The sequence below is a fragment of the Protopterus annectens genome, chromosome 16.part0, assembly GCF_019279795.1.
Source record: "Protopterus annectens isolate FY-2018-M chromosome 16.part0, PAN1.0, whole genome shotgun sequence".
Lineage (NCBI taxonomy): Eukaryota > Metazoa > Chordata > Ceratodontiformes > Protopteridae > Protopterus > Protopterus annectens.
Genome location: NC_056750.1, coordinates 371,528,898 through 371,553,318, shown reverse-complemented (window position 1 = coordinate 371,553,318; position 24,421 = coordinate 371,528,898). Strand labels below are relative to the sequence as shown.

Below are 24,421 nucleotides of genomic sequence, written 5' to 3'. Positions count from 1 at the left end.
AGTCAGTGGGTGGTGCTCTATCTGGCACAAGGTCAAATACGCATATGAACAAACAGTACACTCTTCCCTTCTGCAACCTGCAGCTGCACTAAGGGTGTCCCCCTTGTCTTCTAGCAATAACATGGACTCTACATCACCTGGTCATTTTTATCCTAATATCCACCCATGGCCTCACGCAAAGGGTAATCACAGAAGGGCAGTGACCACCCACAAGAAAAGAAATCTGGTTCTGGAACCAGTGAGGTATGTAGAAGTAAGACCAGCTATATCTATCTGTCACTTTCTAACCTCCTGTTTTAGCTCTGTTTTTTTCCAAGCAGTGACACAACATTTAGTATCAAAGTACTCAGTTTCCTCTGAGGGAGTCTAATCCACATTATTTCATCCCACTTCTGCCTGGCATGTGAGATTATCACAGCACTCATCACACACCCTTCATCTTGCAGGTGGTGAACCCTCAGGTGGCTAAATGTAACTTTTTTTTTCATTTTGAGCCTGATCTGATGAACAGGAACTAATCAGTGAATATCAATTCACTGATTTCCAGGAGGGAGTTCTGGTACCCCTGTTCTGTGTAAGGGTTCCTTATTCTTTGCTGGAACTGTGGAAAAGAGTCAGATTTTTCTATTGTCTGGCCGCTCCACTTTATGGTTCTACTAGGAACATCAGACTTCAAGCAACACAATGCTTAGGATCACAGGAGAAACCAAACCTATCCACCATGAGAAGGTCATGATTCCAGTTAGAAACCTTCTCCAAAATCAGTGCAAACATGGGCAGATTTTAGTATTTTTGCTTAAAATAGCTGTGATATATTTATTTATTGGTTAACTGGATAAGAAAAGTGATCTAAAGTATTTATTTAACTATTTGCTTTTATTTATCTGGAAAGTTAATCTGGGTTAAAAAAATTACAGTGATGGTTTGGGAAGAAAAACCCCAAGTTACTAAATTAAGAACAGTATCAGATTTATGGATAATGCAAAGTACTGTTCATAAAAATGTCTAACAGCTAAAAGAAATACATAAACAAAAAAAGTGTAGCAAGTTCACATATCAAAAGAAAAGGAAAACAGTTAATAGTAATACTGAAGTATATGCATGACGTAAAATCTTCATGTACTGAGAGAGCGGTGTATTACAGATGAATACATGAGGAAAAATTACAACGTTTTTAAGCGGCAGCAAAGATGGAAATCTTCATTATTCTGGTATATTAGATGGGACAAAGGCAATAATATGCTAACCTATGCTTAAACATCAGGCTGGAAATTTGTAGAAAAACACCAAGTAACAAAAGGCACGAAAATGGAGCAGGACACAGGAATAACATTTATTAAGCGCTTTTGTCAAATATTAGGACTGACTTCTTCAGAATACCCGACAGTCAGCAAGACCATCCTTTTATACATACAACAATTAAGCCACTGATTAAATACAATTGAATAATTGAATAATTAAGCATACAAATGTTTAAAGACATAGACTCCCTTGTTTTCAGAATTGTTTCTTTACCAGTAAATTAAAATAAAGGCCATTACTTAGCACCACTATAAAAAATGTATTATATTTATCAGCATACATATGATATAACTAAAGGCAACACCAAAAATGCCCTGGCAAGGCACATTAATACATTTCCAAACCATAATTTCAAGTTTATCATTCTGGAATGGGTAGTAATGGATGAGACAGGGGGACCCAGTGACTGGTTCCTTGAATTTAAAGAACTTATGTGGCAACTCAGAGTTAATGCCACTACTAGCCCAGGTTTGAACGATATGGTGTCCCTTACCAGTTATTTAAAACTTAAAGCAGACGTTTTATTTTAATGAGGTGTATACTATGACCTTGTTTTTCATTTCTATGTAAGTTTTTATAGCACTGATATTAATTACTGTTTGTTCCAAGACATTTTGGGTTTTATTGGACAAATTTTATTGTATATATTGCTTGTTGCACAGATTTATACATATGATGTTCATATGTTCTCTAAAATAGTTTTGTATTATACCTACAAGCTGGCATTTTTGTAATTTTGTGTTAGGGGACACATTTACCACATATATACATGTATGTCCGTTCTTTGCCAATTCATTCTCCATATTTCAGGATTCATTCTACTGGGTCCTAACATTTCAAATGGTTACCTAATATTTTACAATAGTACAAGGACCTCTCTTATTCATGCCCTTTCATTCTGCAGACAACTGCTGTGGAGAACACAGTGTAGTAATCTAATTTAAAATGTGTGCATCTTTCGGCTTCCATCTTACCTCTAAATCATACTGGTTAGTATTGCACCATCCTCAGATGCAGTAAAATTACAAATGCATTATTGTGCAGTGCAGTGCAAAACGACATGCATTTCTTGCATTAGTAGCCTTCTACCGTGGGATAATGGAATATACAGATTCAAACCTCTTCCAATGTCACTGATTCTTATTATTGTTCTGGCCTTGCCGATACCCTCCCGCAGGCCGCACCTCATTATTCCAGGAGGGCCATATCAGTCAGTCTCAAAGAAAACATGAGGCATGCGCTGGAGAAAGACTTAATGATTATGTAGTTAGCAGCGTATTACTGTAACAGTTACAGTTACTCAGTGGAGTAAAATAATGTAAAACTCAAAAACAGAGCAGAGTGCATCACTATCATGTGCAGAGAACGCATCCGGCAAAAAAAAAAAAACAATTACATCACAATCATCTGACTACATGGTGCACAGTGGTGAAGACATAACTGCAGTCCTCCAGTGACCCACATTAGAATACCTGCTGGAGGAGCCAACCAAGGGATATGAGTAAGTGGCTGAAGACTTTCTTGCTCATCCAGGTGAAGGCAGCCATTCAGCAGTCCAACACTGCCACCTGGTGAAGCAGCACAAGGGCGAATACAAGCATTCTGGTCTACTAAACAACACATATCACACTGCAACAGGATTTCAAAGTATGTATACTCATGTATATAGACACCAGCAGGCCTGGACTGTACTGTCCAATTTGGCTGTACATCTACCAACTGCCATGAGGGTGGGGGTAGAGTAGGAAAGCATACAAACACTCCTGATACCACCACATAACGGCTATGACCTCTAACTCCTGCCTCCCTGTTCTGATGTCCTTGGACAAAGAGAAGAGGAGGAAAATGAATGGGTCAGCAGGACATACAGCCTTGATGGTCATTAGGTTGGGAGGGGAAAGACCTAGGAAAGAAAGATTACATCACATTTGGGTGCACAAAAAACATTAAACACTGCAAGAAAAAAGGTCACCATAGCCAATAAAGATTCGCTTGAACAGATCATTAAACAGACATCACAGTAATGGTTTCTGCACTTGCAATGGAAGTGTTCGTTATTCTGAAACTGCACTATTACACACTGTATCACATGCAGTTATGATTTAGTTAACTGAAGCAATCAGCCATACCTAGGGTTTGTTATCTACAACAATCAGTAGCAGTTTGCTTTCTGATAAAGAACACCAAGCTACTAATGATTGGTTAAGGAAGCTCTTGACTTCACTTTGTAAGCTATGTCTTAGTACTGGGGTATGTCAACAAAGGTATGCTTACAAGCTGTTCTCTAGTACGGAGACTATGAAGAGTGAGTGAGTGCCATCTCAGCACTGATGCCTGGTCTGTCACTGCATTGGGGGATGGGATTCTGCCTACTAGCGCAGTTTAATATCTACACAGTAAGGGACAAATAAGCCAGCTCTCTACTACAGAATTAGGTTGTTCTTTCCAGTGATGTAAAGTGATGGCCCTTGTTATGAGAGAGTGGTAGAAACATGCAGCTGCTGTGTCCTAGGACCTGTAAAATGTTGCATGTCAGTCATTACAGTGCAGTCTCATGTAAGCACTTTAAACAGTTCTCCGACGCTGTTACTACTTACCGCTCTGCCTTTTCTTCCGCTTTACACAGACTTGATTCTTATCTTCCACAAGGGGGTCAATACACGCCCCACAACGACTGGAACCAGATGAGCATGGTGTTCGCTTCTGTAGTAGTGCACAGTTCAACTTTCCAGGACAGGAGTTACCTGTAGGAAGAGAGGAAAATACGAAGGGAACTGATTAAGAGAAACTTTCACTATTATAATACATAAGCCGTTGTTTGTTTTTTGGATATCTACATATATCTGTTCATATTCACAAAGGGAAGAGGGCTAGCATAATGGTTACAGTCTTAACCTTACAGATGCAAAGTACAGGGTTTGATTCTGACCTCTGGATATTGGCTAGCCTTATAATAGTCTGCAGTCTGATAGCCTAGTATGACCTTAAGGGGGTTGGCATAATGGTAAAGGTGTTTACCTCACAGATGCAAAGTACAGGATTTGATTTTCACTTTTGAAAGGGAAACTGGCTAGGCTTAAAATGGCCCACAAAGACAGATAACCTTATACTTACTTATGAACCTATATTTAAAACTTATAGTCACATTTCTTACATATCCCTTAATTTTTACACTTTTCTTCACAATCCCAGAATATCTATATCATCATTAGTCGTGTGCAGCAAAGAAGCTATCCTAGCTACTGAAAACAATGGCTCAGTTATAAGTGACTAGATAAATAGTTTGAAAATGCTGAGTGACAGACTGCTTCCTTTTCCATACCATACACCTACCATTAACAGTGCCACCCTCAAACATACACACACACACACCAACAATGGAATAGTTCCCATCTGTAGCTTTTGTTTCTGTACAAATACAAGCAGCCTTCACTTTCAGTGTAGCCTCCCTCCTCTTTTTTTTATTTTTTAACCTGGGTAGAGCACTGATCCCACTGGACCTATTTCAGTCTCAGTCCAGGGTAAACACAATAGATACATGACAGTATATACAAAGTGAAAGTCAAAATGCAGCATATATACGTGTATACATATATAAAGGGAGTATCAGAGTTAGCTTGAAGGTATTATAACGATAGATGCATGACATTATAAACAGAGTGAGTGGCAAAACACTCTATATACATGCTTTATATACAGAGTGGGTATCTGAGCTGGCATGCTGCAACAATCAGAATGAAAAGTAGAGTCAGAGCAACCTACATAGAGAGAAGTAGGGCAAGAGGAGGTCAAGTTATATGACCAGAGAGAGAGAGTTAGAGACAGAGAAAGACAGAGAGAGAGAGACGGACAGAGAGAGAGAGAGAGAGAGAGACAGAAAGAGAGAGAGACAGAGAGAGAGAGAGAGAGAGACAGAGAGAGAGAGAGAGAGAGAGAGAGAGAGAGAGAGACAGATATAGAGAGAGAGAGAGAGACAGATATATAGAGAGAGAGAGAGACAGAGAGAGATAGAGACAGAGAGAGACAGAGAGACTTTCCCCTCGATTGAAGTAACAGCCTCATGCATTCAGACAACAACAGGAACAGTTACCTGAGCCCAACATTGCTGGAAGGGTCTTGTATAATCACTGGAGGAGCTCTGAAAAGTGGACGGAAAGAACGATGAGAAAGGCTTCGGTAGCTAGCCTTGATGAGTCAGGAATAGAACATGGAGACACACTGCAAGCAGCACCAATTTTTTAGCCTTGTGAAACAGGTGGTTGTTGCAGTGTAGAGGAAGAAGAGAAGGAAGCAAATGAAGAGTGGAGCTAGGAAAGAACTAGAGAATGCATGCCTTTGTTTATTCATTTTCTGATTACCCACCTTTTGAAACTCAGGGACAGGAGAGTCTGAATCTTATAGTAGCATTCAGTGAGTGGAAAGCAGAGAGAATAGTTTCACAACTATCATGGGGTGTCAGTCTATCACAACAGAGAAAAGCATATTCAAAGAAAGTCATTTTGAACGTCCAGAATCCGATTTCCATGGAGACTGAAGGTTTAGCAGCGTTCAGAATAGTTTGGCTGTTTCAAGAACATGGTAAATTACAAACTCAGACCCTGCACAAACCTTAGTCATCATTTTTCAGGGTGCATTGGATAACTGCCCTAGCACATAAACTACCAACGTCTGACATGTGATGCACCATTTCTTCTGCAAATGTGGACATTACCCACACAAACAATTCCCTCTTCAAATCAATGTACTTTCTATTTACATAAAACCGTCTAACCAACATCTCCTATATTAAACACCTCCTGTACTGTGAATCTGGCAGCTCTACATATGAAACAATCCCCTCCCTACACAGAAATGCAATATCGTTCATTATATATTTAGTTAGAGGCAAAAGGACTTGACCCTAGGGCCCCCCTTTTCAGCCACAACCTATTTAGGCTAAAAGAAAAGGAAAGCATTAAATCCTTGTTATACATAACAACTGAAATACAACCGTTAAACACGATGGATAAGTAATACATCATGAGAGCAAAAGGGTTGTGAAAGGAAACTACTCATTAAACTGCAGAATTAAAGACTTATCCACCACATTTAACAGCTCAGGTGACAATGTACCATCTCTACAAAAAAAATAAATAAAACCTTTCTGGATCTACGCTCTTACATGAATGCATGCATTGATCCCAGCCTTCTCTAAAGTCAGGAACCTGGCACTTCAAAATTGTTTTCCTACCTTCCAAATTGAATGGCATACAGAAAAAAAGGATCAGCTTTAAAATGAAGTTTCAAATGGTGTCTCACATGGAGAGTTCCACAAGGAGCAATTTTTAATTATCTCATTCAAACATATAACAGCAGCTGCAGTGAGAGTCAGTTTATCGGAGAACGAATGGAGATTAGGGCTGGAGGCCAACAACAGGAGGGGGAAGACAAGGACTTGGTTGGACTTTGAGTACAAATGTTGGTGTCTCAGGACAAAGGACAGATGTCTTGGAATGGAATTGACTTCAGAATTTGCTGCTGACTAAAAAATCTTTCTTCAGAGATTAAACTGTCTTCACATAATCCATTCTACTCACCAACATACCCATACGCAGTGAACCTCCAATGCAAACTGCGTACTGTAACCAGTGTAAATATAAACTGCATTTAACAGGACTGCAAGACACTGTCCCTTACAACTGCTGCATCTACAGCATATTGTTTTTTTACTTATTTTACTAACAACCATTTCATAAGATGTAAATGTATATAAACTTGTGTTTTGTACTGGGGCTATGCAGAAATAAGGCACCTGTGGAAAAGCAGATTACAAAATAACAAAAAATATATGTCAGTAATAAGTGTATAAAGAAAATAAACACAGAATGAAATTTGAAAGCTATTTGTAATAGGTAGGATGAGCAGCTCACAGAAGTGCCACATAGAATACTAACCTGCAGGCTATTATGGAAAAAGGTTAGTCCTTAAAAGAAAATTATCACACCCTACAGAAAGACACATCTGCTGTTACTTGATATGGCTCCAGAGATCATGCTTGTAAAAAGATACTGGAATGCTAAATATGCTCATGGTGGCTGGAATACAATGCAAGTCATATGAATAAAGGTACAGGAAACCGAAGCTGTTCTACCTGGGGGTAATCAAGGGACGGAAGACTGCCACAAAGTCTTCAGACATCTGAGGGGGGAGCATAAACTTAGGGAGCAGTATTTCAAGCTAAATATACACAAAGACTGTATAATGAAAGAAAAAACTCATTGCACACAAAAATAAATTTAGCAAGAACATTTTTAGCATCTTAAGAGCCAAACAGGAATATCCAAATCCTCATCAACGATAAATGTGAGTTAAAAATAGCCATCCAGGTGAGGGATAACCACACAGTCCTCTAAATATGTTAGAAACCTCAGAAATAATGCCCAAAACTATGCAGACCTAATACTAAATGCTATCACATCCTCAGACCCAGATAACATAGGCAATCTACTAGCAGGTACATTTGGCTCAAACTCCATCCCTTCGCCCCTCCTGTATTCACGGATCATATACCTGAATCTATACCTCCTCACATCTCCCAAGAATACATCCTCAAGGCACTCCCCAAGGCCGAGAATACTACTTCCATGGAGCCATATAACATACTGGGCTGTCTACTGGTTAGCCTGAAAAAAGACTTGTCGGACCCCCTGTACAGGTTTATTCAATATCAGCCTCCGCACAGGCTTTATGCTGGATGAATGAATGACTGCAACAGTCATCCCTCAGCATAAAGATGGGATGGATGTCAGTGGACCCAGGTAATTAAAGATCCATAAGCCTGACCAACCTCATCTATAAAGCTATGGAAAGGATCATTTCAGAATTAACAAAGTACACATGCAACTTACCAACTCTCAAACCAAGCTAGATCAGATTTGTTAAGGGCAGATCCAGCCTACTTAACTTGGTTGACTTCTTTAAGAAGATTTTGACTTCTTTAAGAAGATTGCTGAAGCAACAGATGAGGGCAAATCATACTACATTCAGGCATCATGCATAAACTCAGCCAACTCAGTGTAAATCCCAATGAAACTTGCTGGATAGCAAAATTGCTCACAAACAGAATTCAGGAAATTAGGGTGTGTGGCTCTAACTCTTCCAAGAGATCTGCCACTAGCACTGTACCCCAGGGTTCGGTTCTTGGGTCACTCCTCTTTGAAATTTACCTCTCTTAGTTCAAAGAAAATGATAAGGATTCATGTCTGACCAAGACTGCAGATAACTGTGAGCTTTATGCCATCATAAACTCCCCAGAGGACACCAAGTTCCTCCAACAGGGACTTTCCAAAACAAAAGGCTGCTGCAAGAAAACATGGACTAAAAATGAAATGCCAAGAAATTTGCAACATTATCATTTGGCAAACATGACTTCCATTTTGATCACTATGCATCCAATATCATGAGGAAGACTTTTTTCATTGTACAGCTTATATCTAAGGGTGTGATGTCAAGGGCTAGCATCATTCCCCTGTACTCAGCTGTCATTAGACTGATCATTGAATAAGAAGCCCCTTTAGGTACCTGCCCAAACAGTTGTCACAAATGGAATGACAATGAGATAATCTGCGTAATTTTTATAATTTAGGCTTTTAAGTGAGAAATCAAAGCGTTATCCTTGTTCTTGGTATCATACAGGCTACTAAGAAGCAACTTCTACCCTGCATACAGAGCCTCAAACAACCCTATCCTATCAGAGCCATTATACATTCACAAGTATAATAATAGCATAAAGTCTAGCTCAAAGTATCGCAATTTCGTTCAACATAAATAGGACATATTGGAAGGATAGGCATGTATTACAGAGAAGACCACTTCTATGGAACAGTCATTCAGTCCACATAAAGCAAAGTACTTGTTTTACTCTATTCAAACATAGTTCGTATTACTGGATGAAAAATCCAAAACTCATCCTCCCTCCAGTTTAGCATCTCCATCTTTCATAGATAGGGCTAGCATGTAAATACCCCAGCATCCTTTTACTGCCTGCATCTGGGTTACTCAAACACAAAATACATGGGCTGAAAAAAACTACCATGGGAATATAAGACTAGCTGTCTTAAGATCCTTAAGGATGAGAGGCAATCATAGAGCATTACATTAAACTAGCTCTGAGAATTACAGGATGGAAGGCAGAAGAAATCATTATATCAAGAGAGTAATGGATTCCACATCAAGTCCATTAAATTCATCATGGTGAAGTGCGGAGGAGAAGGAAAAGGTACAGAAAGTGACAAATTGAAAGGGACCTTCATGTGATGAGACAGACAGACTGAATGGCTATAATGTACACTGTATTTTCTCAACTATATATATTTTTTAAAACTATCTCTACCTGAAGTTACAGCTCTAAAACAGTGCTCAGGTACCATCACTTTAATCTAAAGGCATCTAGAAAAATACTGACCCACCATAATTTGAGCTATTTGGATAAACAATAACCTCACTTATTTTCAGCACAGAAAAAGTAATCTGCAATGTACCTCACACCAGTCTTAAATATGCAGCACAGTATTCTTCAGCAGGATATTAGCGAATCAAACCCAAAATGTGCGCCACACTTACAAGCAAGCGCCTTTGTGATCAAAGTACCTTCCTAGTGAACACTTGAACAACTCCCCTTACAATATACTCTCCTTACAATATACTCTCCTTCCCATCTACATATGTATAAGTATTTCATGCAACTCACCCACATCAGCTCTGTACCCCTTTAGCTAAATAGGCTAATTGCCACTTGTAACAACTTCCTGACACCTCCATCCCTACCAAGAATTTAAGCACACTTCATCTGTACTACACCCAACAATGCAATGATTCTGACAACAAAGCCCAATTTCTGGAATACAAAAATAAACACGCAAAAGCAATGGGAAATGAACAGATACGACCACCACAAAAAGGAACAGGAAAAGTACACATGCATGCAAACACTATGCTGAAGGAAAGAAAAAAAAGACATATATCCATGTATGAACATTATGCAGCAAGAACTGAAAATGAACACACATGCACCCACATGCACAGAAAATGGAAAATGAACAGGAGAAACAGCAGAAAAATGCCCAGTCAGCATTTCATTAATGAAACAGGAAGCCAGGTATACTGGCTACAGGTTAAATAAGTTGCTAACAAAGCCTTAACCTAAGATTTTATCATGCCACTCACCTTTAAAGACATGTTTGCACATTTGCTGAAATACTCCTCATTTTTAGGCACTCCAAACACTCCTGCTCTTTCAACAAATTATGATGAAGGAGTTACTAGTAAGGGTCCTCAACTCCCTGCTGCAAATCTTAAATAAAGCTTAGTTATAGGACGCCTCTTAGACGGCTGACAAAGTTCATTAACAAGACTACCCTGCTGTAGGTACTCCAAACATCTCTGCCTTTTCAGCAAGTTTTGAGGGGAGGCAGTGGTCAATCTCCATGACTTCCTGCTGCAAAACTGAAATGAAACATCTGCAGGGATTCTCTTATAAACTACAAAGGATACTAAAAAATACTTCAGTGTTGTAGGTGCTCTGAACATCCCCCTCCTTAAAGCAATGTTTGAGGAGAGAGACACACTGATTAGGTTCCATACATCTGTGCTGCAAATCTGAAATAAAGGTCAGCTACACAGACTCTCTTGCAAACTGCAAAGGATTGTAGATTTAAGGCTATCCCTCCTTTCCTCTATAGCCACAGATTGTCTTGTGTGCACTAATTTGGTATTCCCTGTGCCACTTCGTTGAATACTGCCACTGGAGGACACCCTCCATCCAAACCTGATCCACTTTGGGACTATCATGGAGTACACCAACGGAGACTAGTCCATGTACATTTAGTTGTTAGTAGACTGGTGACTTTGACTATTATTGGTGGTGCTCAAGCTCTGTTTCTTTTAGTCAAGGCTAAAAAGAACTTCTATTTATCTTATATTGCATTTCTCACCAGCTGAGTTAACCTGGCTCTCTTCTCCTAAACTGAATGTTTCTGGATGAAAACCAAACTTGCAGTGGGACTAGGCTGCTCTATTCTTCCTTATCACCCTCAGTGTCAGATTAAGTGCAAATCAGGACATGGGTAGTTTTCAACCCCCTCCCTCACATTTTTTGGACTATGCATAAATACTTGTATCCTTTTGGATCGTTTGGATTCATCTTCTTGATTCAAGATCACTTGAACAGTTGTAATGATTAATCCGCCAATGATCTTACCCATTAATTACACCCATTTGGCTGTATATACCCCAAGTGCCCAAGTGTAATTAAAACAGCAACAATAAAAGTATCCCAACTTGATTTTCACAAATACACAGTAGACGTGCAAAGCCATACTAATGACTGTTTAACCTGATCACGATAGCCAGGCTCAGCCATTCTCATTCACAGACATCTCCATACCTGGCAATTATAGCTTCAATGTTGACTGTGTATACCTCAAATATCTGATAGTGGTAAAATCCATACAAAAGAGAACTAGCCCTGCAAAGACAGGATATTTAAATTGAGCAAACAAGAAGGCGAGTTACTTTCATCCATGGAAAGCCACCAACCTTCACCCAGCAATTATTTCTACTTCACTCTATTCGTCCTATCTGATGGTGATAAAAAATATCCCACAACTTTTTAGCACACAAATCCGGGACAAAGTAAAAAAATATTTGGAGACAAAGGCCCCATATTACAGACAGATTTCCCTTACATGCTTAGAAGTTTGCTAGAATAACACCTTTTTGCATTAACATGCATTTTCTGAATGACAAGAAATCTGAAACTCAAATTTCTGTCATTACTTAGTGACCACAGTCCTCAATGATTTGTCAGATGCTACAGACTTTATAAGGAGCACACAAAAATATGTGCAAATCTGGGAAATTACATAAAATCAAGGACTGTTGAAAACATTACTTCACGTAAACAGCCACACATATTTTAACTTACTTTACACAAATGCTCATTAGTACTGCAAAGTCAGGTGGTTAACAGAGTCAACAAACAGAGGGTAAACCTAACTTCATCCACAAATAACCCCACCCACCCAACACAGTTACAGACACTATGCCTTGCAAATCTCATTTGACTGGCATGTAAAAATAATGTTTCTCAATCTCTTAGTGTAAGAATCAGATATAACCTCAAAAATAATGGAGGACGAAAGTCCAAAATCAGAGACAGATTTTATTTATGGATCTCATATACTTAGAAAGCTGCTAGAATAATAGTGTTTGCATTAGCATGCATGTTCTGAAGCATATGAAGTTTAAAAAGTCAAATGTTTGTCATCATTTAGTAACAGCTTTATTAAACGATTTTCAAGAAAAACACAATTTGAGTACATTTTAAAGTGTAGCAAAAATGCTAGCATAGAAGTGCATTTCTTGCAACATTTGCATAACTACACAAAGAAGTATAGTACATAATCTTTATTCACATAAAAACCTGAAAGACCCATTTTTATACAAAAAGAAAGTTTTCATCTCAATTCCCCATTACTCTCAACATACAGATGTTTGCAACTTCCAGACTGAGGAGGGCTTGAAGGGTGTGGAGTTTTTTGTTTAGGCTCCAAGCACCGAGCAGTAACACCTTAAGGTAGGCTTGGAGACTTTTTCATTGTGTTGGCAGTTTTGTCTTTTTGTCATTACCTAAAAAAAGGCTCTAATGAGTTGGATAAAGTTTTAGCCAATATCTGAAAGCCTAGGGGGTACAGGTACAGCCCATCCTTGGCAAAGCAACATGTTCTGTTAACCACGTCCTCCCATGCTAACAGCTACTGGATTCCCCTGGAGTGACACCAGAAATTAAGCCAATTATTAAACTCAATCATTTTATGTCACCACTGTGGTATCATCCTTGTTGAAGATAGGATGCTGCACAATGCAAGGCTTGTACTTGTCTGTGGCACATATTCTGAGGGATCCATTATGTCAATTTTCATATAGTCCAGTAAGGTACATGTCAGGTCATTTACACCTACATGGACTGACAGAATTATATTGGCAACTGGGTGCAGTGACTTGTGTGTGTACGTGATACTGTGGATCTTGGCTCCAGGGTGGCAAGTAACTGTTATCTTCTCCTTGTGTACCATGGTGAGTGGAGCACCTGTGCGTAACAGAATGACAAGAGTGTTAGGTAAAGTTTATGCTTGCCTTATGGGCTTTGTTTTTGAGAACTACAGGGTGTAGGCTTATGTGTGATGTCTGGTGTTTCTTTTGGAGTGTGTTTTAGTGTGTTGCTGCATTGCCTTAGGAAGCCAAACTCTACCAAACTGGCCACAGAGACATTAGGAAATGTCATGTCCATGTAGTCCAGTCCTGTAATAGGGTGGGCAATTTAGGATTAAGAACTGGATTTTAACAGGATTTTCCTAAGGAAGGTTCTGGCATTAAGGACAAGATGTTATATAGGGCTAGGCTATGGTATTGCTATTTGATGTGCAAGTTTGCTGCTCTAAGCTTAATTCTGTACAATGCCACACTATTTAACAGGTTTTGGACCTAATCCTTGTATCATTCAGTGTTCTAGTCTGCAATCGTACATTAGTGCCTCAGAGATGGTGCAGGGTCTTCCAAAGCACTAACTAAGGTTAATGTACTCTTGCTTTGGAAATATTTCTTTACCATCTTCTGAGTAAGAGTCACTATTTTAATTGAAGATTTCACGTTATTTTTATACCTAGCAGTCTCAGCAACCACCAAGACTTATTACATATGTGGACTGGTCATGTAATCGAGCTGCCAAAGAGTTCTTGTGTTTTTGTTTTGTTGTGCCAGATACCATAAATTCAATGTTTAATCATAGAATCAAGCTTTCTCAATAATACATTTTACAGTTACCCCTTGAGTACTTTATTTTTGCTAGAGTGATTTTATTGCACACTTTCAGTTTGCATTTGAAGGGAATTTGTAAGCATAAAAGTACATTTTCTATCTGAAAATTTTAAATACAATAAAATAGCAAATGTCACTCCATGGCTTTTTCTTCCTAATAAAGTCATTTTCATCTCATTAGATTATTATTATTACATAATTTTCCTTCCTCAGTCCTAGCCTTACCCTCCTCCCTATTTGAACCCTCTTCCCACACCCTGTTCCTGCTCATTTCCTCAATTATCAACTAACTTTCGCTGGATGTTTTTGAACCAAACATAGCTTCTTTTTGTGATGTTGCATTGTTTCTTCTTACTTTCCAGTGTTTCAGTATTTCATTTTCACTCATTCTGCCATGCTTGTCTCTTGTCCACTCAACCGTTTTATGACATTACCCCAAATACATTTTTTCACACCTTTTTGGCTTTTTCCCAGTAGACTTCCTTTCACAGGTCTATTACTTCATCCCTTAGCACTTTTAAACTTTCAAATCTTCACTATGTGTAAGTAGTTAGATGTTTCCTGGTTCTCCTTTGATAATCTTTCATATGCACTATGTGCTTTCTTGTCCTCTTATGAAGGTGTACTGCTGACAGAAACTATTTAAGCAGGAGCTGTATATGCTGGTCATACAGAGGGTCTGTCACCTCTAAGTTCATGGGTTACAGCTTCATCTGTTATCTTTCCTTGAGTGTACCCCTACACAATCCCAGCATAAACATAACGCAATATTTATGTCTTCACTTTTAATTTTCACAACGTCTGCTACCATCACCCTATTAACCAGGGATTAGTCTTTCATACTTAGCCAAATCTCATCCCACGAAAATAAACTAGCTCGCAATATTCTTAGTATGTCACTAATCATATACCTGTTACATTTCCAGAAAACATGTTTCAACAACCATTGTGAAACACCTTCCTTACAATATCTCTCTCACAAAACTCTAGTTCAGCATTAAAATATCCACTTATCATTATACTGTCTCTGTTTTTTCCTCATTCAGTTTACACAAACAAACATTTATTTGAATCTCTCTCCCACATCCCTCGTAGGACTGTGGAACATTCCTATCATTGTCCTCTCTGTCATTGATTCTCACACCTCTCTACTTTTTTTCCCACCACCACTTCCACCTTTCCAGTCTTGCATTTGCTTAGCAACTCATTTTTTCCTGCCTCTTTTTTGTACTCCTTCAATGCTGTCTCAAATTCTTTCCTTGTCAGGTTAACTGACCCTGTTTTCTTCACCTTAAATTCTTGCAGCAGTCTTTCTCTCCAGCCCCTCCTTCCTGATTCTGCTAAACATCCTTTTCTCCTTTTAGTTAACCCTCCCAAATGCAGTGTAATAAAGCTTATACCTTTGTTTCCTTCTCCTCATTCCTCTCAAGTACTAGCTTCCCCTCTTCCACCCCCCTAACTACCAAGCTTATTTCCTTCTGAACAGTTGCCACATCTAGTGAACCAGGGCTCTAGAACACTTGAGGGTAACAGATGTCCCCAGTAACCCCCAACTGCTCAGGCTCACTGGCCTGCAAGACACTCTGAATACTTTCTGGCTTCACAGTTCCTATCTTAACTTGAGATCTTTCCTTAATTAACACCCAGAATAAAAATGAAAACTCCAGCAAAGCTAGAACTTCCACTGAGTGACCTCACAAACCTCTTGTATCAGAGGCACATGGGATATATGCAAATGAACCTTATGAACATCAGGTGTTTCAGCCCAATGGCAATTCTGAATGCCCATGACTTGTTTCGTCGTTTTAATGGACAATTTCAGGCCAATAAAGCCAAACCCCACAAGCTGTGGATATGCATATTTTGGCCTTGTTATGACCTCATCAGTGCAGCATAAGCAGAGTGTTTGACTAAGCATTAGAAACATAGGGCTGTTATAACGGGAGGTCACTCAGTGGAAGTTCTAGCTTTGCTGGAGTTTTCATTTTTGTTTTTAGTGATTGTTTTTTAAGTGACCTTCTCACTCATTGTTTTAATTAACACCCAGCAAACCCATCTTCAGTAATATTTCTGAAACTCTCCAATAAACCTTGTCCTTTGATGGTATCCAGCTGATATTTTTCTTGGGTCTATATTAGATGTTCGAACTTTCAAAAGTTTGACCTTCATATGGTTGACACCATATGATCAAACTTTTGAAAGTTTGAACATTTTAATGGAGATCTCCGTACAGCGCGGAATGGAAAGATTTCCCTTTTCTGCACTGTACTGCAATCTCGGAGTTGGTATATTTGAAGAGCGGGGGGGTGCAGGGGGACTTCCCCCTGCTTAAAAGCATTCAGGTAGGTTATTTGTGAAGTTTATTTTTTTTATTAGATGTTCGAACTTTTAAAAGTTTGATCAAATGATGTCGATCATATGACAATCTTTTCGAAGTTCAATCATCTAATATAGACCCTTTTTCTTCTACGCTTCCTCTCCTCCTAAACCCAACATATCCCCCTATTTCGACTTGATTAAACTAATCTATTACTCACTGCTCCTTCTCCAATTTTTCCCAACACCACACTTTCTCTTAACCTTGGTTCTTCTCTTGTTTCTTCCATACTTACCCTCACATTATTATTTAATACCTAAGCTCCCTTTTTCCCTCCTCTACAACTCCTCTCACCTTTCATCCCTGTTCTACTTGACTTACATCGTCAAGTTCTGCTTGATTTGCAGCACAATCACACTACAATAATTACCCCTTTAACCATCCTATAGTATAGTGCCTTCTGAATCATACAACTTATTAAGTCCACTTGTCTTGTGGATATTTTTCTTCTCATATACACCTTACATCCATATTGATTCTGTAGTACTGCTTAGAACCATTCTATGTATATGTATGGAAGTTTATGACACATTCTATTGTGCTACACTGCTTTAAACTACTGTATGTTTAAATATCTACACTATCCATTAATATGCATGCATGGTATATAAACGTCAATGTAATTAATGATTTTTTTTAATTTTGGTAAATTGCTCATTGTTTCTGGAGCTTCTCTCCCAAGGCCTGCGCTGAAAATGGGCACTGGCCCAGTTGGACTTTCTCGGTAAACAAATATTAAATAAATAAAATAAATAAATAAATACTTCCCTTATCCTTAACTAAATGTTGCACTTCCAAGACTTTCATTGTCTTGCACTCTCCAATATAAACTGAACCCCCAACATTTTCCTTACAGATAACACTTGAATACAATTATGCCTCGGATACAAATTTGTTCTAATCAAATATAATAATATATATCTTCCCATACATTAATTTATAAAGTTATGCCCACTTAAACTTAGCAAAGTAATTTCTATCCATGTACATTACACATCCCCATTATTTACATACAGTCGCCCTTTCACCCCACTTTACTAAACTTTTAAAGAACTGAAAAATGTAACAACAACACATCTAATGTCAATATTGTTTGCCATCCATCCAACCATCAATCCAGGTACGTAATTTTCTCAGCAGACAGAGAGAGACAGATGAGGTACTGACAAGAACACTAATAACCAGTGGCTACAAAAACACTTTCACAAGTCCAGGATATAAGTTAACTGAGGTTTCGGCCAGGGAGACAAGAGGTCTAATGACAACTGCACATTTTGTCTGTGTAGGAAATAAGTCTTATGCAGTGGGTTCAAGGGAAAACCCACTCTAAGCATTACACATAGTAAATAAAAGCTGTACAGGTGCAGTTATAAGCACTGTTAAGCCCTAAGAAACAAAATAGATGCTGGTGGAACAGAAGCCAGGAGAAATACCAAGTTACCATCCCCAGTACTGCAGGAAACCCTTTGGACTACATTTGTCATACAGGGTGGGGAAGACACATACATTACTATCAATAACAAGAGGCTGAAGGGTAATACTGTAAGTTAACACTACAATAACTAGAAGAAAAAAAATACGTGGGGCTAAAACCACACTAACAGTTTATTTCCTCTAGCACCTCGGCAAGTTTTATAGGGCATTTCTACATTACAATGAAATAATTATGCTTTTCTTCCAAATACAAAGAAGTACCTGTCAAACAAGTGCATAGAATGTTTAACCCTTGTACCTGTTGTCAAGATTAACTTTGTGTTTGCATCACTCAATATGCATTAATCCTCTGGGAGCTAAATGCAACTAGGTGTGCCAGTAATGAAACAGGATACACAGGTATGTGGTAGTATGTCTGGGAAAGGTTAGAGCTGCAATCTCTGTGCAGTATGTGAATGATGATCACAGCAGTGTTGGCTCCAGTGTTTTATTTAAACAACTGCAGATAAATACACAAGCAGTGTAGTACATTAGAAGTATGAAACACAAATCTAAACTCACCACAGTTCACCTAAACATGGATGCAAATGACATTTACAAACCTCCTTTTATCGAGAGAACATAAAAAAGGAAGTTTATTAGGGTATTTTTGGCCAGGTTCTCTGCATTGCTAGGTTAGTAGTAGCTTCAGTATTTATTGTAGTTGACAGTACGGCCTACCAAGACACTAACCAGAATGACCCACAAAGAAACTAACCAATATAGTATGCGTAGGAACTATATCAGATGATGTAAAACCACACTAAGAGAGAAAATTATTCGGATTACTGTAACTCTGAAGAGAAAGAACTTGAAAACAACGGATATTAAGTACAACCTCTAGAAAGCACATTCCAGACAAAGAATGGAAAATGAATTAGATGAGATATAGCTGCAGTGAAATACAGATCACATTTCCCAAATGATTTGTTTAACAAAAAAGGCAGAAAACTATTTACGTTTAAGTAACTGTCATGCAAAGGCCTAATTTGCACAGCAGTTTCACAGTCAGTAGAGCACTTCCATCTTAAATTACAATAGCTGGATTCCCTTTCTGTGTGTGTGATCTCTAACTAATGACCATTTCCGATCCGTGACTAGTGCTTAAGTGTATAATATATAGTTACTGATTTTATCTGTAACCTGTAACTAATGGTAGAGTGTGTAGTCTGTCATTTGTAACAATGAAATAGTCTTTATACTGGAATGGAGTGCAGCGTCAGTTATAAATAAATAATGACAAAGTCCATCATTTGCAAATAATCAGTATCTGTCATTTGTTTATAATCATTTAGTTCTTAATACTTAACTAATGATCAGATCTATGATGCCCAATTTATCAATAATGGTTCAGTTCACAATAAAGCTCCAGACTCATGCAGCTGCATGATAGAAAAAGAGCAAGCGCTTTATTACCTGTGGCGTTGCACTTATTTGCAGGGAACTAGATGTTCCAAATGTGGTGCAAAATTAAATCAGCCACTGTAATTTGCAATAATTTGTAGGAAATATTTTTGCCTGGAACAACTCCACAGTTGCAGAACTGTCACAATATGCTGGAACTGCTGCAACTTCAATACACACAGTTGTAGTAATAAACAAAACACAACAGCTGCTGCTGCGAATGTGTTTTAAGACATATTAGATACACTGACTACCTAATGACATTATCAACATCCAAAAGGCCACACAAGACAAATCTCATAAGCTAATATTCTACAGAATCCACAGAGTGTGTATGGAAACCTGAAGACATGTACAGGGCACAGGACTGCATGATGCATCTTCCAAAAGTTCATATACTGCACCCAATGCAGTATTTTGCAGAAGTGCACAGAATGCACCCACACATCCTACAGGAGTGCACAGACTGCACTACATAGCATCCTACAAGACTGTTACACTGCATCCACACAGTATCCTACAGGAACTCAATGACTACATCCAGGAAGTAATCTGCAGGACTGAACAGAATGTACCCATAAAGCACCCTTTTAAACACACACACACACACACACACACACACACACACACACACACACACACACACACCTTACAGGAGTGGACACACTGTGTTCACACAGAAAGCTGCAGGACTGCATAGACTGAACTCATACATTAAACTGCACAAGAGCATATAATGCAACCACACAACATCCTGTAAGAACTTACAGACTGTACCTGCACAACACCTGGCAGATACAGGCATGCTGCATCCACACAATTTCTGTCAGGCATACACAGGCTGCATCCACTTAACCTGAAGGAGTTGACAGGCTATCCCTCACTTCCAGCAAAAGTGCTCAAACTATCCTCACACAGCATCCTACAGTAATGCACGGACTGCATCTGCACAGGATCCTGCATTAGTGCACAATGGAATCCACACAAGATCCTGCAGGAGTGCACAAACTGCACCCACATAAGATCTTGCAGGAATGTACAGACTGCATCCACACAAAACCCTGCAGTAGTGCACAGACTGTGTCCACAAAACAACTCTAGGGAGTACATAGCCTACACCTAAAAAAACAACCTGCAGGAGTGCACAGATTGCACTCACACTGCATCTTGTAGAACTGCACAAATTGACCTCATACATCAAAATGAATTGGAAAAGAGTAGCTCAACACAACATTCTGCAAGAACATATAGACTGTATTCATACAGTACTGGACAGTATCACACAGACACTGTGCCCAGACATCCATCAGGCATGCACAGGCAGTATTCTAACAGAATTCTGCAGGAGTGCACAGACTACACCTAGACAGCATCCTGTAGAAGGACACAGCCAGGAACACAGTATGCTGCAAGTGCATAAACTGCACCCAAATAGCAATATGCAAGAGGGCACAGACTGCACACACACACACACACACACACACACACACACACACACACACACACACACACACACACACACACACACACACAAAACAACCTTCAGGAGTGAACAAACACCCTCACACAGAATCCTTTTTGTGAATACAGATCATACCCACACAACATTCCACAGAAGTGTACAGAATGCATCTTCAGAGTAGCCTGCAGTTGTGAACAAACTGTATCCACACAAGATATTTTGGAGTGCAAAGACTGCACCTGTACAGCAACCTGCAGAAGAGCTGGGATTACAGTTAGTCACACAAAGTTAGCATTCTGCAAGAAAACACATACACACACAAACAAAACCTTTCAGGGAGTGCAAACAGTCAAGATCACACAGCAATGTTTATCGATGCACAAGCCTGAGATGTCACAACTAATCCACCTAAGTCTAATGCAAAATATATGACCACACCATACACAAACCATCACTGGTAAGGAAGCCTCTCAACTGTGCCATCTACTTCTTTTGCTTCCCAATAACTACTGCCCCCTTCAGGCACACAGGTTACTGCAATCTGCCTGCAGTAGTAATTGCCAAATGCTTGCCTGAATATCTGCAACCATACCGTGCAAATCAACCACAAAGTCTGTTACACATCTGTGCCTATCCTCATGGCATAGAGGAATAAAACCTTAACTATGATCCATATGACCCAAGAACTACTTGTGGCTCAAGTGCCAGAGTAGTTGGGCAAACAATGGTAAGAGTGAGTGGCCATTGTTGGAAGGGGAGGTGACTAGTCCCACTGCTGCACTTATTAGCAGCACTAGTTGGAAGCCAACAGCTGTTAAAAGATGGAGGGACTGGTATGCCAAGTAGTAAAAACTAAGGGTAAAACCAGGCATGTACACTTGTACAGTACTGTGCAAGTATGGAGGACAGTAGTGTCCCGACAGTCATAGTAAAGTTTAGGGAGTTACAGACAAATCCCTGACAGCTGTCTGAATGACAGCATCCCATAATTAGCTCTTGCCACATGGGCCACAGATGGGCTGATCAACTCCTGCCTTATTGTGACATCCTCCTCTAGGCCAGTGATCAAGGAGCCTCAATCCTCACCACTAACAATAGTGGGAAATGTTCACTGTGAGAAAAACAGACACACACATACACACACACACACACACACACACACATAGTATTTTTAGATGCAGCCCTCTGCACAAAGTACGGGTTCCCTTAAGAGCACACAGAGAATGCACAAACTAATCTTGGCCTTCCTCTCTAGGCCCCAAATAAGACTCTCCACTGACCATTATACAGCTGAGTCCTTAGCAGCATGTTCCAAGCCAAGTTCTCTACCACCCTCTCTGTGAAATCAGTGCTGTCAGTTTCACTGTTCAGAGTAGCTGTCACACATACACTCTTTGAGATTTGATGATTACACACATCCACCCACCTGAGAAAGGCTGGCACAGCTTACCTGCATTTACCACCTCCACCCAGACTATCAGGTAGATTTGCTGCCACCAGAATACCCGAAGCCAGCTGCTTTAAGGTTCTTACCAGGGTACCCAATTACTCTTATTAATATTAATACTTGTACAAATGGTGGTGTTCAACCAAGCAGCAAGACTTTCCGGAACGTGGAGCTACAGTGCCACTAAATAAATACAAGTACTCTCAAATGTTAAATATTTTCTAAAAGACTAGATACAATGAAAGGTATAGATATATTTAATAATAAATAATAAACATGAAAATACTGCATATCTATTTACAATAAACACCAGAGTTTCAATCACAGGAAATGTAAAAAAAAACAACACAGATGGAAAGACTCAATCAGATACAGAAAAAACTAATTTTAGCTAGTCTCACTATATTTTTTAACTGCCTAAAGAATTACCATTCCCTAGTAACTTACTAAAGCAAGGCACGATGAAAGTGGATAAGTGTCTTGCCAGGTCCAAAAACAGACTGCACCCCTTACACCTCTCATTAGTATTCAAATACAATTTCAGTGCTGGCTACAGAATGGCATCACATCTGATAATCTCACTCTATGGTTCCCACACCTACCCTCCCACTAGAAACTGAGCCAGGATCTGGCACTGATTTTTATTTATTTATTTATTTATTTATTTATTTACATTTGTTAACTGGGAGTATCTGATTGGACGCAGGTCCATTTTCAGCAGAGGTCAGGGTAGAAAAGCTCCACAGTTAAAATATACAGACAGTAGTTACATTGGCTTTACATAGCAATTAACAATTTGATTAACATAGTAATTAACAATTACAAACATAGTTACAGATGAAGAACATAGTACATCAGTAGATAACTAGAATCTTTATCATCTGCGAAGTACATAACAGACATTAACAATTGTTACAATAAGAAGTTCCTGCTGTATAATAAGTAGTAGGCTTATGAGCATCCGAGCTTGCTATAATCAAGGAAGTTAGTGGGGTGGAAAGAAAGGTAGTGGGTGGATGGGGTGGATGATATTAGAGTGGGAGTTGTAAGGGCATAGCCAGCATGTTTTTAGGTGCGCTTTTAGTAAAGTTTTGAAATGGGTGCATGATGGTATGGAGGTAATTGTGGGTGGGAGGGAGTTCCATAATATGGCGCAAGAGAATAGTGCTTCATCAGCAGAGTTATGGGCTTTGGTGATCTGCAAGTGATTTTTGTTGCTGGATCTTAGTGGTCTGGTGGTGCAATAGGGTTGGAGTAGATTCTGGAGGGATGGGATATTTAGTGGATGGTTTACTAGATTGTGGGAGAGTGTGAGTTGAGACCATTGAAGGAGGTGAGGGAGTTCAAGCCAGCCCAGTTCAGCAAGTGAGAGACGGTGGTGACTACGGTAGAACGCCCCATGTGGTGAATTTGGCAATTTTGTTGTAGCAGGTCACTAGCATGTTTAGATCGCATTGCCTTAGGTTGGTATATATTGGGGAGGCATAAAGTAGGGTGGAGATAAGGTGGGAATTTGCTACTGAAATCTTTGCTGCTTTGGTGAAAAGTTGCTTATTTCTGTATAACACTCCTAGTTTTTTGTGGACTTTTTTATGGTCATGGATATGTGAATGTCAAATTTTAGTTTATTGTCTATTTCCACTCCTAGTAATTTGGTGTGTTCTGCTGGGTGTATAGTAGTATTGTCTTTTGCTGTGATGTTAAAGTGAAAGTTGTTTTGAGTAAGTTTAGTGGGTTGGAAGATGAGTGGTTTAATTTTGATTGGGATGATTATTAATTGGGCATCGGATAACCAAGTTTCAACAGAGGAAAAGGCTTCCTGTGTGACATTTTGCAGTTTGGGTAGGGACTGGGCTGAGCAGATGATGGTTGAGTCATCTGCATATTGTATGAGTGTGCCATGTTTGGTGGCAGAGGCTAGATTATTGGGGAAAATAGAGAAGAGTAGGGGTCCAAGGATGGATCCTTGGGGAACCCCGATAGAGACAGGTAGTTGGGGAGATATGTCATTCTGCCATACAATGGATTGTTGGCAGTCAGACAGGTAACTCTGAAACCAGTTGGTGACTGATTGAGAGAAGGATAGGTTATTGAGGACAGA

At 39.3% G+C, this 24,421-nt stretch overlaps 1 protein-coding gene across 2 annotated transcripts in view; it reads right to left on the bottom strand.

Moving 5' to 3' along the window:
* Positions 1-24,421, bottom strand: part of NPDC1 (neural proliferation, differentiation and control 1) — a 788,102-nt gene that overhangs the window by 375,909 nt on the left and 387,772 nt on the right. For both annotated transcript variants that reach the window (XM_044057822.1, XR_006362984.1), the window contains exon 2: positions 3,900-4,046. In XM_044057822.1, coding sequence (XP_043913757.1) covers positions 3,900-4,046 — 147 coding nt within the window. The remainder of the gene's footprint in view (positions 1-3,899; positions 4,047-24,421) is intronic.